Source organism: Scardinius erythrophthalmus (genome assembly GCF_964197995.2).
Source record: "Scardinius erythrophthalmus genome assembly, chromosome: 22".
NCBI classification, from domain to species: Eukaryota; Metazoa; Chordata; class Actinopteri; order Cypriniformes; family Leuciscidae; genus Scardinius; species Scardinius erythrophthalmus.
This window is the reverse complement of record NC_138242.1, coordinates 20,837,076-20,850,902: the sequence shown is the minus strand read 5'-3', so window position 1 is coordinate 20,850,902 and position 13,827 is coordinate 20,837,076. Positions and strand designations below refer to the sequence as shown.

The 13,827-nt window shown below is 37.6% G+C and overlaps 1 protein-coding gene across 2 annotated transcripts; it reads left to right on the top strand.

Moving 5' to 3' along the window:
• The first annotated feature begins 250 nt into the window (after positions 1-250).
• nktr (natural killer cell triggering receptor) lies at positions 251-13,789 on the top strand. Of its 2 annotated transcripts, XM_081352982.1 has the most exons (17): positions 251-649; positions 2,202-2,278; positions 3,097-3,171; positions 3,856-3,963; positions 4,065-4,109; positions 5,357-5,444; positions 6,737-6,766; positions 6,948-7,093; positions 7,583-7,793; positions 7,876-8,034; positions 8,316-8,403; positions 8,653-8,801; positions 9,826-12,543; positions 12,634-12,717; positions 12,833-12,889; positions 12,981-13,073; positions 13,175-13,789. In XM_081352982.1, the coding sequence occupies exons 2-17, from the start codon at positions 2,221-2,223 to the stop codon at positions 13,242-13,244; spliced, it is 4,179 nt and encodes a 1,392-aa protein (XP_081209108.1). In that variant the 5' UTR covers positions 251-649; positions 2,202-2,220; the 3' UTR covers positions 13,245-13,789. The 2 variants fall into 2 exon arrangements, with proteins under 2 accessions (XP_081209108.1, XP_081209109.1); XM_081352983.1 differs by lacking the exons at positions 251-649; positions 2,202-2,278; positions 3,097-3,171 and adding an exon at positions 4,403-4,430 and having other exon boundaries at positions 3,926-3,963.
• Positions 13,790-13,827: the final 38 nt, after the last annotated feature.

Here is a 13,827-nt window from a genome sequence, read left to right as displayed (position 1 = left end):
GTCCGTACATTACTGAAGATCAATTTCAAAATGTCAAATGCTGGTTTATGTGAATGTGTTCTATTTACAGAGAGCATAGATACAAAATAAATAAATAAATAAATATGAAAATAGTAAATATATTTAATATTAAAATAAATATGTAATATAAAACATTCTTTAAATTTTTCAACAAATATAACATAAATAATATAAACGGATATAAATCATTATCGATATGTTCAATGAGGAAGAAGAACAATTTGCAATTGCTGTGGTGGGTTTCCGTCGATAGTCGGCGGCTGTGCAGAATCTCAGTGTAAAAAGCAAAATAGAAAGTAGAAATGCGGTGTTGCCATGTCAACCTTTTATAAGCGCCTTTGGGATTTTTCCTACAGCGACCTATAAATATGCAGGTTTTAGGGGGATTGTTTACAGAATACAGTTCGGTAGAGGAGGGAGGATGTGTGTTGGTGGATATGGAAATGAATAAATTCTTCATAATTCATACACAAGTAGCCAGCCACGAGCCAACCCTTTATTCACACCTCTCTAGCAAAAACGCCCGAATCTCCTGAGATATCTGGCAACACAGCAGGAGCTACAGCGATCAGCCGACCGAGCGGGTTTAGTTAGTTAAAAGCTTTTTGCCCTTTAACTATCTATACAGGTAAGTGCAAAAATATATATTTGTGTCAGTACATGAATAGTACTATATCTGAGTCGTACATGTTTTTATGTAATAATTTAACACTGAAGATGCCGTTTATAGGTTCTTATAAAACGTCGTTAGCTTTAAATGGTAAACAATGCTAGCCAGCTAACGTTATCAATCAAACGACTTTTGGCCAAAACTGAAACATTTATTATTTACAGTTATGCTTTTTTAAAGTAATCATTTTAAGCAGAAATTGTTTTAGTTTGACCTCAGTCATTAGGTGTTGTTTTAGCTACCCGTGCTAATGTCTTTAGCAATTGCCTAACGTTAATATTCTCAACGAACGAGCACCTCATTTTAGTTTCTCCGAAACACTGTGGTTCATTTTGAGTTAATTAATTGATATCATAATCATACTTATTGTAATCTTTCATACATGCATATTTTTGAACGGGCGTTTTCCTTAGTCAAGGTTCAGCACATTTATTTGAACTGTCTGCTACTGCCATACTATAGTAAATACACGTGTTATAATATTACGAAGTAGCCTACAATACAAGACTGGAAGTGTGCCTGATCTACATTATGTAAGATGTCTGAGAATGGATTAAGCTGCATTTATTGTTTGTATGTGTTGTAGTAAGTGCTCTAACACCGCGGAAGTCTATTGAACAACAAGTCTATGCTTATTAAAAAAATACACCTTTGTTTTAATCTAGCTTAATTTAAAATAAGTGATCGAGCGTGTGTTTATTGTAATGACTTAAGTGGATCTGGGGTGTATTTCTTGCATTTTAAAGTGTTTTCCAGGTCTAACACGTGAAACTGTCCTCCTTTTCTCCCGTGACATTCACTCTGACATTTGCCATTTCACCAGGCAGCAGTTAGAGGACTGATAAACTGAGTTGTTTTGATATGGGAAAGCAGCTGGCATGACATTTTCTGTAGCTGTAATATAATATGTGCCCTAAGGAAGTTCAATAACTTCATTCCCTTCTTGTAATTTGAGATGTTGTGTTAATCTGTTGGCAAGTCATTCCTCTGTTCAGCTAAAAGACTTTATTGTCTGCGATTCGAGGGAAAGTAAGTCAGTGCTGTGTGACAGGATAAAGATGTTAATATTTCCCATACATTTTTACCTACATGCTTCGTTCTTGTTTTAGTCTGTTTGGTCCATTACTAAACTATATTTGGAGCTCCACCCTATAGAGAAGTTTCTAGCTCAAAGATAGCACACATCTGGTTTAACCAGGGTTCCTAATTCAGGATGACAGCACACATCACAGCAACAATGTCTCATTCATCACCCGGTGACAGATAGAGCAGTTCTCAAAAAAGGGGGCGGAAGTTGAGGTTGGAGGGGCATGCATGGAGATTTGCATCTCATTGGATAACCGAAACACTTCCCCAATCTCAGTGTCTGACTTTCTGTTCACTTACACATCAGGATCCACCTGAAACTGGAGAGAAACAATATCCTGGAAGATATCTGACAAATGTATTTCTTTCTGGTGTATAAGGAATACAGCATTTAACTGAATTTTGCTGTGATTTTACACTACAGGAAGCCCACTCTTTCCAAAATGGGGGTAAAAGATCGCCCTCAGTGCTATTTTGATGTGGAAATCAACAGAGAACCAGGTAAGATGTGACAATCATTGCTGTTTGGCTGTTCTGAATGGTGTTGTGTGAAGGTCAAATAGTTAAAAGTACAAGTTTTGATAGATAAATGCTTAAAATGTTTGCTTTTAGGTTATTATTTATATCTGTTAGGCATTGTATTTCAAAATCAACTATAGAAACTATCTTTAGCAGTCAACATTAGTGTTTTTGATCAAATGTTGTAAATAGTAACATTTAAAAGGGGCTTAGAGTAGTTATCTTTAACTTCAAGCATTTTTGACCTGAAATTTTGAAGTTATGGAGCTTGTACAAAGGATAAAGAGTTAAACCAGCTAATAATAAATGCCTTAAACGAAAGCAAAGCATTATATGTGTTGTGGCAGTTGTGGCAGTTCACACCCTGACCTGCAGGGCTGTTTTAATGAACCACAGACTTAGTGTGTACTAAAAAACGTCTGGATTTCACCTCAGTTTACAACTAATTATGTGTTATAAGAGAGATGTCTGCTTCGTAAAGCTAAAACCTCTTTTTTAGTAATTTTACACCCACTATTTTACAAAGCAAATGTTTTAACACCGTTTATATTCATAAAAATCTATTGGATAGGCCTGTCTTTATGTATTTTGCAAAAACACACTTGAAGGAGTGTTGAATATGAAGGAATATGAAGGAGGTGTTGCTGTTTGCCACACTGAAATCAACCTAAAAATGATAGCTAATAAATTGAATTGCAGTTATAGTCACATTAATCTAACTAATCTCTTTTTTATCAGCAAGCTTAAAACGTATACATTTCTGATCCACGAGTATAACGTTTCCTTCTGCTTTCTTCTAGTTGGACGAATTGTCTTTCAACTGTTCTCAGACGTTTGTCCCAAGACATGCAAAAATTTTCTTTGGCTGTGCACTGGTACGTATACTTGACAGAAATTGCTTAACATGCTACAGCAAGTTGTTTTACCTAGACTGGGTCTTTAAATGCGTAAAGAGCTCCAATGCCAATTCATGTCCATGTACACAAGCATAAGCTTATAGGGATATAGCACAAAAATAAACCTTTATAAGGTGACTAAATCCTGGCTGTATATCAACCAAAGCTGTATTTACAGCCTGTTCCTAGAAGACAGAAGCTGCGTTAGTCTGCGTTGAGATGGTTTGGTCATAAATTAAAGTTGGTAGTGCTTTGGGTCAATGCAGGGATCTTTTTTCTCACCAGCTGAGATTGAAATGAGAGACTCATGCCTTCAGCTGACTGTTTTGTTGCATAAACCAATCCCCATGTCACCCACACCCTCACCCACCCGTATTCATTTCGGTTTTATCGGAATCTCTTCCATGCTGATCTGATTGGATTAACCTTTTGCTGTCTATGTAATTGTATACTTTAGAACAGATTCCAGTTTTTCAATTCAGAGTACAGTACTTTACAGTATTAGTATTAATTTAAGTATGTCCACGTTTTTAAAAGCTTAGTCTGTGGTCTTTGCTTTGATTTATGTGCATTTCTGTACACAAGCTCATTTCTGAGCTGCACATACCAGGTTTGTTATATAAAAGTAATCAGAAATGATGTAATTCTTTGGTTTGCTTGCAGGCGAGAAAGGCAGTGGCAAAACTACAAGAAAAAAATTATGCTATAAAGGCTCAACTTTCCATCGAGTTGTAAAGAACTTCATGATCCAGGGGGGTGATTTCACAGAGGGTATGTGCAGCCATACTCATAACTGACTCAGATATATGGAGATGGTTGGTTATACTCAATTGTCTGTGTGCTTATAAATGAATGTGCTTTTCTTTGCTTAGGCAATGGAAGAGGAGGAGAATCTATATATGGTGGTTTCTTTGAAGGTAAGCCATCTTCAGATCGATCTGTTCTTTATCAAGCACTCAGTAACCTTAGCAAGGTCCCTTAATTTGATTGTTTTAACATCTTTTGCATGACTTTTGAATGGGCATCTCAGTTCTGTGCATGAATTACCAGCCATTGTTTTATTTTTTTATCTCGCTGTTGCTGAGAATCTTGTCTCTGTGATCTTAAAATAATCTTCTTTTTTGAGTCAGCATGGAGATTAAGGGCTATTTATTAATTTAAAGGTCCAGTCTTCTTGCCTAAAATTTTCAACATATTCTTTTATTTATAGAGATTGTGGTCTTTTGCAAAATGAGAAGGTAAGAGATGTACACAGTGCAGTAACACAATGCAGACTAAACATTCCCTATTCCCAATCCCATATGTGAACCATGACAAAAAAACGTCCACACTGCACAGTGTGCTCATGGATAAGTGGACCTTGAAATTGATTTGGTTAACTGACTTCTCTTTTTTTGTTGTTTTATTTTGTTTCTTTCTTAATTGTTCCAGGATGGCTTGTCATGCAATACAATACTCTTGAAAAGTATTAGTTCACCTAAAAATTGTCATTTATTCATCTCTCATGTCGTTCCAGATATACATGACTTTATTTCTTCAGTGAAACAGAACAAGAAAATTTGAATAATGTGCAGGTCAATCTTTTCTATGCAATTGCAATAAACTTTTACAATACTTTTTAAGTGCTGTCAAATCGATTAATCGATTCGAGTTTGTGTGTGTGTATATATATATATATATATAAACAAACTTTTATGTTAGAATTGATTAATCGCGATTAATCGATTTGACAGCACTATTTTTTAATAAAACTTTTATGGGGCTATTGCATCTTTTTTAAGCTTAAAAGCTCCAGCAGTTGCATCGAAAAAAAATCTTTTCATGGTCTCTATAGAAGGAAGTAAATCAGCTGGTTTGGAATGTCATGAGAATGTGTAAAAAAAATAATGTTCAGTTTTGGGTGAACTATCCATTTTAGAAATAATTTGGCATAAACAGCTTTAATGTAAACTGTAGTTGTTTTAGTGGCCCTCAGAATAGAAAATCTCTGCTTTTACACAAACGAGCATAAGAAACACTCAGAGTTCAGAAGCAGGATAGAAGCATCACTGATGACAGGTGTTCATGAACATCTCTTTTCCTGCTGCAGTCCTCCTTAACACGACTTTTTAAAGCAGTCGACAAGCACTCAGTGTCCTTCTTTGTCCGTATCTCTCTTCAACAGACGAGAACTTTACTCTCAAACATGACAGAGCCTTCCTCTTGTCGATGGCCAACCGTGGTAAAGACACAAATGGGTCCCAGTTTTTCATGTAAGTAGTATTTATTCTGGTATAAGACTCACTGAGGGTGTATGTGTGTAAAGAATCAACCATTTATCACCAGACCTTTTGCTTACCATTTAATATGACTGATTGGTCACTATTAAATGACACATGCAATATGTATAGATTATGTATTCCCCTAGTGTTCAAGACCATTTCTACAGAGCTCAGTCATAGCCATTGCACTGTGGCGCAGCTTAAATTAATGTGCATTTGAAAGCCTGTATCTGTTTTAAGAGCTTGCCCAAAAACACAATGAGCATCTGGGCTTCTAATTTTGGCTCAAGTGTAATTCTCTCATACTTATGTTGTTTCAAATTTATTGACAAGACATCTCAATAGAATTTTTAAAGGCCACTAGTGATGTACTTTTTGCTATTCACGCTCACGCTGTCTAACTTTCCCAGACCTCTTCAATCTCTTTACCATATATAAATACACACACACACATATATATATTCTGACTCTTTTTATTTTGGAGATTCTACATAGTGTACATGTTCATGTGGGATGCAGGTGCATTTTCATCTCCCTTTTCCCTTGTCAATGTGCATTTAGAAATATTTTTACATCAGAAAGAAATTCCTTTTTTGCCTCCAAATGTATTACAATTTTTCTCTTGCCGTTTTTGTGTAATATTTGCAGAAACTCTAGCATCCTGCTCTACCAAGGTAAAGTGTCTCTCCAAGGCTGTGCTTCTCTCTCCTGACTGTATTTCTGGTTGCTTTTAGCTAGCACTGGCTTTTGTTTATCTTTAAATAATGTTTTTATCTCATTAAATACCTGTTCTCCCATTACAGAGAACCTGATGTCTTTCAATTATTGATGTATTTCAAGTTTAGCATTACAGGATGTATTTTCCTGCCATGGACACACTGATTTCTAATTGAAGTTGTCCCTATGATATTTTTAAACAGGTTTAATTGGTTTTGTCAGCATAATGTTGGCAGATGTTGGACCTGTCCCTGTTCATCATTAGTATTTATTCATCCAGCCTATGTTATTGTGCAAGCACTGCTGGTTTTAAATTACTCTGAATTTTGAATTTTGTTTTAATAGATTCACTCAAATTTCTTCTTGATGAAAGACTGAATGTGTGTGTGTGTGTGTGTGTGTGTGTGTGTGTGTGTGTGTGTGTGTGTGTGTGTGTGTGTGTGTGTGTGTGTGTGTGTGTGTGTGTGTGTGTCTTTTTTGGACTAAATTTTCTTCCGTTTATTTTTTTCACCCACATGTACCTGTTGGATGACCTGGACTCCATTATGTAATTTGCCTCATAACAGAACTACAAAGACAGCACCTCACCTAGATGGGTATGTTCATAAGTGGACTTCATTTAACTGTTGTAGTAAGAAAGTAATTTTAAAATACTCATTTCGAGTTTAGAAATCATTTATTTATTCTAACTTATATTTATTATTACTTGATTTGTATGCAAGATTTTCTCTTAAATCCCAAAATTTCATGTAACTAAGGATTGTTGGTCTAATTTAGAGTGCATGTGGTCTTTGGGCTGGTCATCTCGGGCTTTGAGGTCATAAAGAAAATTGAGGGGCTGAAGACCGACTCAGCCAGCAGACCCTATGCTGACGTCAGAGTGATTGACTGTGGACAGCTGATTACAAAGTCTGCTAATGATGGTAAGCTTGTTCCTGTGAGTTAGAGACCAACTAGGAATTTTGGCTGCAGACCTGCCGCCTGTCACTATGCTGTCTTAACTTGTCTGTATCTGATGGAGAATATTTTTTTTATCTCCACATAAACTGCATTGTGCAGTTAAATATGGTATTTAAAAATAGAACGGGTGCTTTGAAATACTGCTGACTTTAATACACTCACACTGTGTCCTAGCCAGGCATGACATGACAAAGCATCAAGTAACAAATCACTTCTCCATGTTGAGTTTTACCCCTAACCAACCATGGCAGGTGATGTGCTATAATCCAGTCGCTTATATGCTGTTTATTCCATGCCATGTACAGAAAGCTCCAGTTCAAAATAAACTAATAAAATCACATGTTCTGCGCTCTGATAATGTAAACAGAGATAAAGAGAATGAATAAATTACATTCTGTGTAATTACAGCTGTTCAGGACATTTTCTGACTAAGTTTGATGTATTTTCTGTAGTTCTTCAAGGCAAAAGGAGGAAAACGTTCCATTCTGAGGATGACTTGCAGAGTTCCTCAGAGACTTCATCTCAGTATTCCTCCTCTGAAGGAGAGTCTGACAAGAAGTGTGCATCTCGAAAGAGGAAAAGAAACTCAAAGAGTAATCACTCAAAGAGAAAAAGAAAAGAGATGAAGGAGGGAGACACAGTTGAAACAGCAGTACATGGAAGGTAAATTACTGTAACCAGTGTAACCATGGTTGACCTTTATTTAGGTTGTATAATATAAATGTATGTTTTTCCTGATTCACAGTCATGGTGAGGGAGAGATGGCAGAGGAAGATGATGGTGAGGCTGAGCAAAATGTGAAAAGGGAGAAGCCTGTGGTTCGACCTGAAGAGATCCCACCCGTGCCAGAAAACCGTTTCCTGCTCCGCAGAGACATGCCTTCCCAGGTGGAGACCATTAAAACGTTAGTGTCTTTTCTACAATTCAACAAACAGATGTTCCTCTTTTCATTCAAACATCACAAGAATCTGTCCTCCCCGTCCCCAGTTATTAGATAATATCTCAAAATTCTCTGGGTCAATTTTTAAAGTGTTACAAGCAAACCATAGTGATTAATATTTTAGTTTTCTTGCTTAATGATTAATCTCTGAAATCCATGGGTCAGTTTTGATGCTATATTTTAAACCAATAGAGGTAGAGTCTTGAAACTGATACTTTTCTCACCACCTCCTCACCCCACAATAGGGTTGTACAGGACATGGTCGTGGCAGCAAATGACACCAAACCAGCTGTCACAAAATCTGGACGCAAGATCAAAGGACGCGGAACTATGGTATGACAGCCATGAATTACATTTATACCACATACAGAAAAAAAACTATGACACAGAATGATATTGTACAAAGGACAACGAACAAAAAGCATGTAAAAAACAAAACAAAAAAAAACTATATCAGTTGTTTTAATTCTAATTATCTAATTTTAATGATTTGACATTGACTCTTAAAAAAAGTGCTTGATGAGAATGTTGGTCTGTTTGATAGGCCATGCATTAAGTGTTGTTTTTTTATTCCCCCTGCAGAGGTACCATACACCCCCTCGGTCAAAGTCCAGATCAGAGTCAGAAGGGGAACGGGGGAGCAGTGAGACTCCCCCACACTGGAAAGAGGAAATGCAGAGGACCAAGGCTTACCAGCCCCCCAGCGTGGAGAGATGGAGTAAAGGAGAAAGGTATGTTATGTAATGTTATGCATGAAAGTATGAATCTACTGTATTTTTCATCAGAATTATTTATACGTGGCAAGCTAATATTAGGAGTTTATTTCTGGTTTAAGTTCATATTCTTTTGATATGCTTTTTTATGAAAAATATGGTTGGAACTATGGCTGGGCTATAAAACGAAAACAGTAATTATTGCGATATAATTTTTTTGGATGAAATTATAACAAAAGTTGAATAAATTTTCTATGTAATGTTTATGCAATTTGCAAAAAATGCTGCGCTTGCGTGTTGCAGACGTTACACTGATGCCAGTACCAATTTGCCTAACTTATAAGCACTGCCATTTCTGCTGTGTATGAGATACATTAAGCGGCAAACAAAACAGAGCTGCTCGTTTACTTGCTGGTCATCTCGATGACGCAACCACTAAACAGCCCTGTGAGCTCTATAAAACTATAGCAGTTTATGTTATTTGTATTATATGTATTTAGGCTACTGTTTTTCATAAATACCATAGAAACAATATAGTTACTTTTTACCATGGTGGTAGTGAGGTGCAATGCATGGTTTTACCTGTTGTTAACGTGATCCAAATACCAGGAAATACTAAATTTTACCATATGAAATTTTACCCTATAAAAATGAGGTTATTCCATTTTTTTTTTTTACAGTTTTTATCAACATAAATTTACATCTGCATCCCAACTCAGGCTACTGCTACTGTCATCTCAATATAATGTCACATGTACATTTCTAAGAGACAAAACATGTCATTTTAATTTTTTAAATGTTTATCTGTTTGGCTAGTGTTTGTCATGTTCTGATGATAAAACCACAATTAACTGTCTGGTTTCTATAACTTTCATTCAGGGGCAAAAATTTGCCTTTACATTTTTAAGAAATAAAGATTTGACATAATTACAGATATCGACTGAATGTTTTTTTATCATGATAATTTTTTGCCCATATCATCCAGTCCTAGTTGGAACAAAGATTTGTACTTCCTGTAATTTTTTAACTATTGTTTAAACAGATGGGATGACAGAAGTGACACCCCAAGGTCAAGGTCCAGATCAGAAGAGCATTCCTTAAGTGAGGCCTCTGTAAACTCCAGTCAGTATCAATCCAGAAAAGAAAAAAAGAAAACCAAACGCAAGAAGAAAAATAAGAAACGTAAGCACTCAAAGAAACATAAAAAGAACAAGACTAAAGAGACCTCTCTGTCTGAGGGTGAGATGAATGGGTCCTCAGGTAAAAGGTCAAAACTCTCAGGTCCTACTGAAAGGAGACATTCTCGATCACGCTCTCGTTCTTACTCTCGTTCGACCTCGCGTCACTCCCACAGATCGTATCGATCTGAGTCAGAAAGGAGACGTTACCTATCAAGCTCTTCTAAAGATTCACGATCTTATTCGAAGTCCAGGAGCAGATCCTATTCCAGAAGTCGCTCAAGGTCTGAGAGGCGGGGCCGGTCATCCATGAGGTCAAGTCGTAGTCGATCAGGGCGGTCTGTTACACATTCTAGGTCACGTTCTCGATCTAGATACAGGACAAGGTCAAGAACAAGATCAAAGTCTAGGTATAGTTCAGAAACCCCACCACATTCCAGGAAAAGAAAGGAGTTGAGATCCCCTCGAAAGTCAAAGTCTACAGAGGGTGGTATTTCCAAATTAGACAAGCCTGTCCCGAGATTGGTTCAAGGTGAAGAACCCAAAGCACCAGCAGCAGCATCTTCAGAGAGTGTCTCTGTTTTGCCTTTGAGTGACAGTCCACCTCCCTCTCGATGGAAACCAGGCCAGAAACCCTGGAAACCCTCTTACGTCCGCATCCAAGAGATTAATGTAAAATCAGCCCCAGCTTCTAATGCACTAATCAGCCCATCATCAAATGTACCTCTGGAAAAAATGTCCTCTTCAAAGCCAGACACGGCTGTTAGTCACAAAGGCCTCAGCAGCAGTAACAATAATGTTCCTGATAGGCTCCTGCAAAGCAGTTTGTCCAGAAGCAGGTCACGTAGTCAATCAAGAAGCAGCAGCAAATCACTGAGTCAGTACGGCAGCCGATCTTCCTCCTGCACTAGGTCAGAATCATATGGTTCAAACAAAGAAGGATCCACTGAAAAAAAGAGAAAACATAGTAGTTCTCACAAAAATGACCAAAATCATGGTAGTGGCCACAAATATACATCTCCCTCCTCAGAGGATTTATCTGATAGTCCATACAGTCCTCTCCACGGACAAAATGATTCCTTGGTACAGAGAAACACACTTGATTGTCTGTCAGATCTACAGGCAGTGGCAATGAAAAGCAAGAACCCCATTCAAATGAAAGAACAAAACAACAACAATGCATCAGGATGGGAAAGTGAAGGAGAGAACTCAAGTAAGAACACTGCTGCAGAACACAACCAAATCCCTGTTAAGGAAGAAGGACTTTCTGAAACAAAAAAGAGGCAAATTTTGGCTCGTTGCTGGGAGTCTGAGAGTGACTCTGAAATGCCAAACAAAATGGTTGGTGGTGATGCCAAGCATGTGTCTGAAAAAGAGGAAGGAGAGGCTAGTTCAGAATCAGAGGATGATGACCCTTTATGGTCAAACCATGGGGCAGAAATGCTCAAGCTATTAAAAAGTAATGAGGAACAGTCTGCAGACAAAAAAATTTCAAAACACAAGAAGAAAGCCAAGCGTAAGCACAAGCACAAAAGGAAGAACACTTCCAGGTCAGGATCTCGCAGAACCAAGGCAAAGAAATCCAAGAAGCACCAGAAACCAAAAGAGACATTTCACTGGCAGCCTCCACTGGAGTTTGGTGATGAAGGTGAAGAGGATGATTCAGTCACTCAATCAAAACAATTATACATAGCAAACCCTGATTCTGTCAGTGATGCAGCAAAAAGGCATGCAAAATCTGGAAAGATCAAGCCCAAAGTCTCAGAGAATAAGGATCAAGATAAAGAGATTATCGAAGACAAGTTTTCAGTAGAGTCTTCTAAAAGTATTGATGAGAATGGGAAGATAACTAATCGCAATAAGCTAAATCGCAATACTGCAATTTCAGCTCAAAGACATCCAGAGATTCCAAAGCCAACCACAGATCTAGAGACCAATCTTTCAGACACTAACTTGGCAAGAGTCAAACCAAGAGACCCAAATAAAGTTGAGAGATGTTCTCCAGAGCGCATCCCAGAGGCTCAGCAACCAGGTCCCAAAGCGATTGGCTTTTCCCCACTGAAAAATATTCTGAATAATAGTGTGCTTGTTTCACCTCAAATAGAAAAAGGAAACTCTAATACTATTGGACCTACTTTATCTCATGGCAGTCAGCCAGAGGAAACTGTACCCGGTGACAGTCCTGTTACAGCAGTTGAAAATAAATGGAAACCTTTGAAAGACATGAATGTTATGCAGGCCATCAGTACAAAGACTTTCATTATGAAAATAAACAAACAGCAAGATCAACTGGATGGAAAGGCTCAGGGTCTCAAAATTGAGATCAAGAGCAAGAGTAGAGTCCGTCCAGGATCCCTCTTTGACGAGGTACGAAAGACGGCTCGGTTAAATCAGAGACCCAGAAATCCAGACAGCTCAAGTGAAGAAGACTCTCTTCCAGCAACAGGAGAAAGAGCTGGATCCCTTAATCACTCTCAGAACAAGTCACGGTCTGTGTCCAGTCACAGGTCCACACGCAGAAGTAGGTCCCATTCATATAGCCACTCCAGGAGCAGGTCCAGAAGCTACACCTACACTTCCAGGTTGGTTACAACAGGCAGTGTTTTCCTGTCTACATATGTCCAATCTTTCAGCTCAAGTCAATTTTGTATGCGTTTTATTTTTTCACACAGGAGCTACAGTAGAAGTAGAAGCAGGAGTAGATACAGTAGAGGGCACTCTCGTTCTCGAAGTAGCACCTACCGAAGTTATCGTAGGTAAGAAATGTATCTCTGCTTCAGTCTAATGTTTTTTTTTTTTTAAACCCATTGGTGTGTATGTGCAATGTCTAATGTTCCTTATTAATTAAGATGGCACGTGATCTTGTTTTAGTCACACAGACAGTAGGAGCCGTTCTAGAAGTCGGTATAGAGGTCGCCACACATCAAGGTGAGCATTGAGTCAAAATTATGAATGCACTTTGTAACTTGGTGTTATTTAATTATTCTTTGCATTATGCGTTTTATTCCTGGAAATACAGGTCTGAGTCTTACGATAGTTATTCTAGCCGCAGCCGCAGTCGTAGCAGGAGAAGAGGGCATCGGAGAAGCGAGAGCTCTGATCGCAGGTCCAGGTACATCATAAATAAATCCTCGTATTACCACAACTGTCTTGTGTGAATTTGATAATGTGCCTCACTGAAGCTAATTCTTTAATATCTGTTTTCACGTCCAGGTCATATCGCTCCTACAGTCGCAGTTCGTCCAGGCAACGAAGTCATAGCCGAAGCAGTCGATCCAGCTGAGTTGAATTTAAAAGAAGTAGCAATAAGCTGCCTTATCCTCCTTCAAAGGCTTTTTTGAACGATAGACTCAGTTTAAGTTTTGTGAAGTATGTATTTTGATGTCAACTGTATCATCATGTAATGTGTAATTTGAATATGTTCTACTGTATTTTTCCACATGAGTCTATGTATGAATGTCACTGCTTTATTCTGGTAAATTTTTCTATTATTCCTAAGAAAATGTGCACAGAAACTCTTTAATTGTAAAGCTAAGGTTATATATAAACAGCCTCTTACCTCAGTCTTTTGAAGATGAGAACTTGTGAAATGTAAGTCATGTTTGGAAGGATTTTAACATGCAGTCAATGGTAGACATGGATGGGAATTTTTTTGTTTTGGCCAAATTAATGTTTTGTTTAAAAGGTTGGCCCTCTGTGCATTTTTTTATTTGTACATAAAAACAAAAAGTCTTTGCTGAATGTATCTAGTGCTGCTTATTGATGCACCATTTAAATATAAGAAACTAAACTTGCCAATTGTAAATAAAACTACATTTGTTTGTGAAATCCCATAATGTGTATTCTGTGAGATGACATGTTCTTGT

Bases quoted from the DNA above. Each gene is read 5' to 3' on its own strand.
- nktr (XM_081352982.1), top strand. From the start codon at position 2,221: ATGGGGGTAAAAGATCGCCCTCAGTGCTATTTTGATGTGGAAATCAAC. The intron at 6,767-6,947 runs GTATGTTCATAA...GGTCTAATTTAG, and splicing joins ACAGCACCTCACCTAGATGG to AGTGCATGTGGTCTTTGGGC. The intron at 13,074-13,174 runs GTACATCATAAA...TTTCACGTCCAG, and splicing joins AGCTCTGATCGCAGGTCCAG to GTCATATCGCTCCTACAGTC.